The sequence below is a fragment of the Electrona antarctica genome (genome assembly GCF_951216825.1).
Source record: "Electrona antarctica genome assembly, chromosome: 5".
NCBI lineage: Eukaryota > Metazoa > Chordata > Actinopteri > Myctophiformes > Myctophidae > Electrona > Electrona antarctica.
Genome location: NC_136810.1, coordinates 58478008 through 58479973, shown reverse-complemented (window position 1 = coordinate 58479973; position 1966 = coordinate 58478008). Strand labels below are relative to the sequence as shown.

General features: G+C 47.6%; 1 protein-coding gene across 1 annotated transcript in view; it reads left to right on the top strand.

The window, feature by feature from the left end:
- LOC306924067 (NACHT, LRR and PYD domains-containing protein 3-like) overlaps positions 1-1712 on the top strand; it is a gene marked incomplete at both ends in the record, with an annotated part of 15347 nt that extends 13635 nt beyond the window's left edge. Inside the window, one exon of the mRNA XM_079502408.1 lies at positions 1153-1712. Coding sequence (XP_079358534.1) covers positions 1153-1712 — 560 coding nt within the window. The remainder of the gene's footprint in view (positions 1-1152) is intronic.
- Positions 1713-1966: the final 254 nt, after the last annotated feature.

Here is a 1966-nt window from a genome sequence, read left to right as displayed (position 1 = left end):
CCGGCGGCCCAACAAACTGTTCGCGACCGGGCCGTGAGCCTCTACGCGGCCCACGGGGGACGCGCAACGCACACACTGTTTAGTATTTACTATTATAGTTTTATGTTTTGATAATCAGCGCTTTGCCATATAGATGATACATACACTGTGCCATATTGGAGAGGCCACTGTGTGTGTGCGGCTGTGCGCAGTGCTTTGTTTGACATGCTCCGTATTTGAGCGCGTGCACCTCCACCAGCCCCTGTTAACCCCCCCCCCGTCATACAAAATGATAAATCGACTCAACTTCGACTTTACTGTCTGACAAGTCGACTTGGAAAAATCTCAAGTCGTTAATGCCCTATTACACACACGCGCGCGCGTGCCTGCCTGCCTGCCTGCCTGCCTGCCTGCCTGCCTGCCTGCCTGCCTGCCTGCCTGCCTGCCTGCCTGCCTGCCAGCCTGCCTGCCTGCCTGCCTGCCTGCGTGCGTGCGTGCGTGCGTGCTGCATGGTGATGTGTTGTGAACTTGTAGATCTTATTTATTATATGCAATATATTTATTATTAATATATTTCCATTCTGGACACGTCATTATAGGTGAACATTTTACTGAAAATAGCAGATCTACAAGCTCACACTGCATAGATCTGATATTTTTTAAATAGTGGTTTCTGAACAATTTGAACCCCAATGTGTTGCGATCTGAGCTTGTAGATCGAGTGCCTTCATTATTATTGATGTGTGTGTGTGTGTGTGTGTGTGTGTGTGTGTGTGTGTGTGTGTGTGTGTGTGTGTGTGTGTGTGTGTGTGTGTGTGTGTGTGTGTGTGTGTGTGTGTGTGTGTGTGTGTGTGCATGATTGTATGTGCGTACATAGTGAGTGTACATCCATCACCATGTGCTGTGAACTTGTAGATCTTATTGTTGTTGTTGTTGTTGTTATTATTAACCAGATATATTCAAGGTAATTATACAGCAGCTGAACATCATACAGAAAATGGCAGATCTACAAGCTCACAACGCACCGCAATGCATTGTGAGCTTGTAGATCTGCCATTTTCAATACTATTTGAAGCAGTGCTCATAGTGGTTAATAAGTTCAATGTTGTATATTATTATGAAGTTGTATGTGATTCTAAAGTGGTGTTGTGTTGTGTGTTGTTCTCTCATCAGATGTGTGTGAACTCACACTGGATCCAAACACAGCACACAGAGAACTCTCTCTGTCTGAGAACTACAGGAAGGTGACACGGGTGGGAAAGGATCAGCACTATCCAGATCACCCAGACAGATTTACCTACTGGTACCAGGTTCTGTGTAGAGAGACTCTGACTGGACGGTGTTACTCTGAGGTAGAGTGGAGTGGACGGGTTGATATATCAGGGACAACCAGAGAAATCAAGAGGAGAGGAGACGGTACTGACTGTAGGTTAGGATACAACAACGTGTCCTGGAGTCTGAACTGTGATGATTATAACAACAGTTACTATGTCGTTCACAATGGGGAGTGGACTAAACTCTCTGTCCGTCCCTCTGACTCTGTCCTCCGTCTCCGTCGCTCCTACAGAGTAGCAGTGTACGTGGACTGCTCTGCTGGCACTCTGTCCTTCTACAAAGTGTCCTCTAACACACTGACACACCTTCACACCTTCCAGACCACTTCCACTGAACCACTCTGTGTTGGGTTCATGTGCTGGGGGCATGGTTCCTCAGTGTCTCTGTGTGAGATCTAGGAGGAACAGTAACACCATGTGACCTGGATGCACTCATGCACACACGCATGCACACACACAGCACACACAGCCCTGAATGACCATAACAGGTCTGTAACTCGGAGAGTGATCTGACCTCATCAAACCCTGTACACTCAAGACACGCTCCATATGTGGCCAGTACAGAATTCACTCCATATGTTGATCTGACCCCCACCATGCCAAAGCGCCAGCTCTCGCCCAGCAGTCTGCTGTCACCCAGGAGGATGCATTAT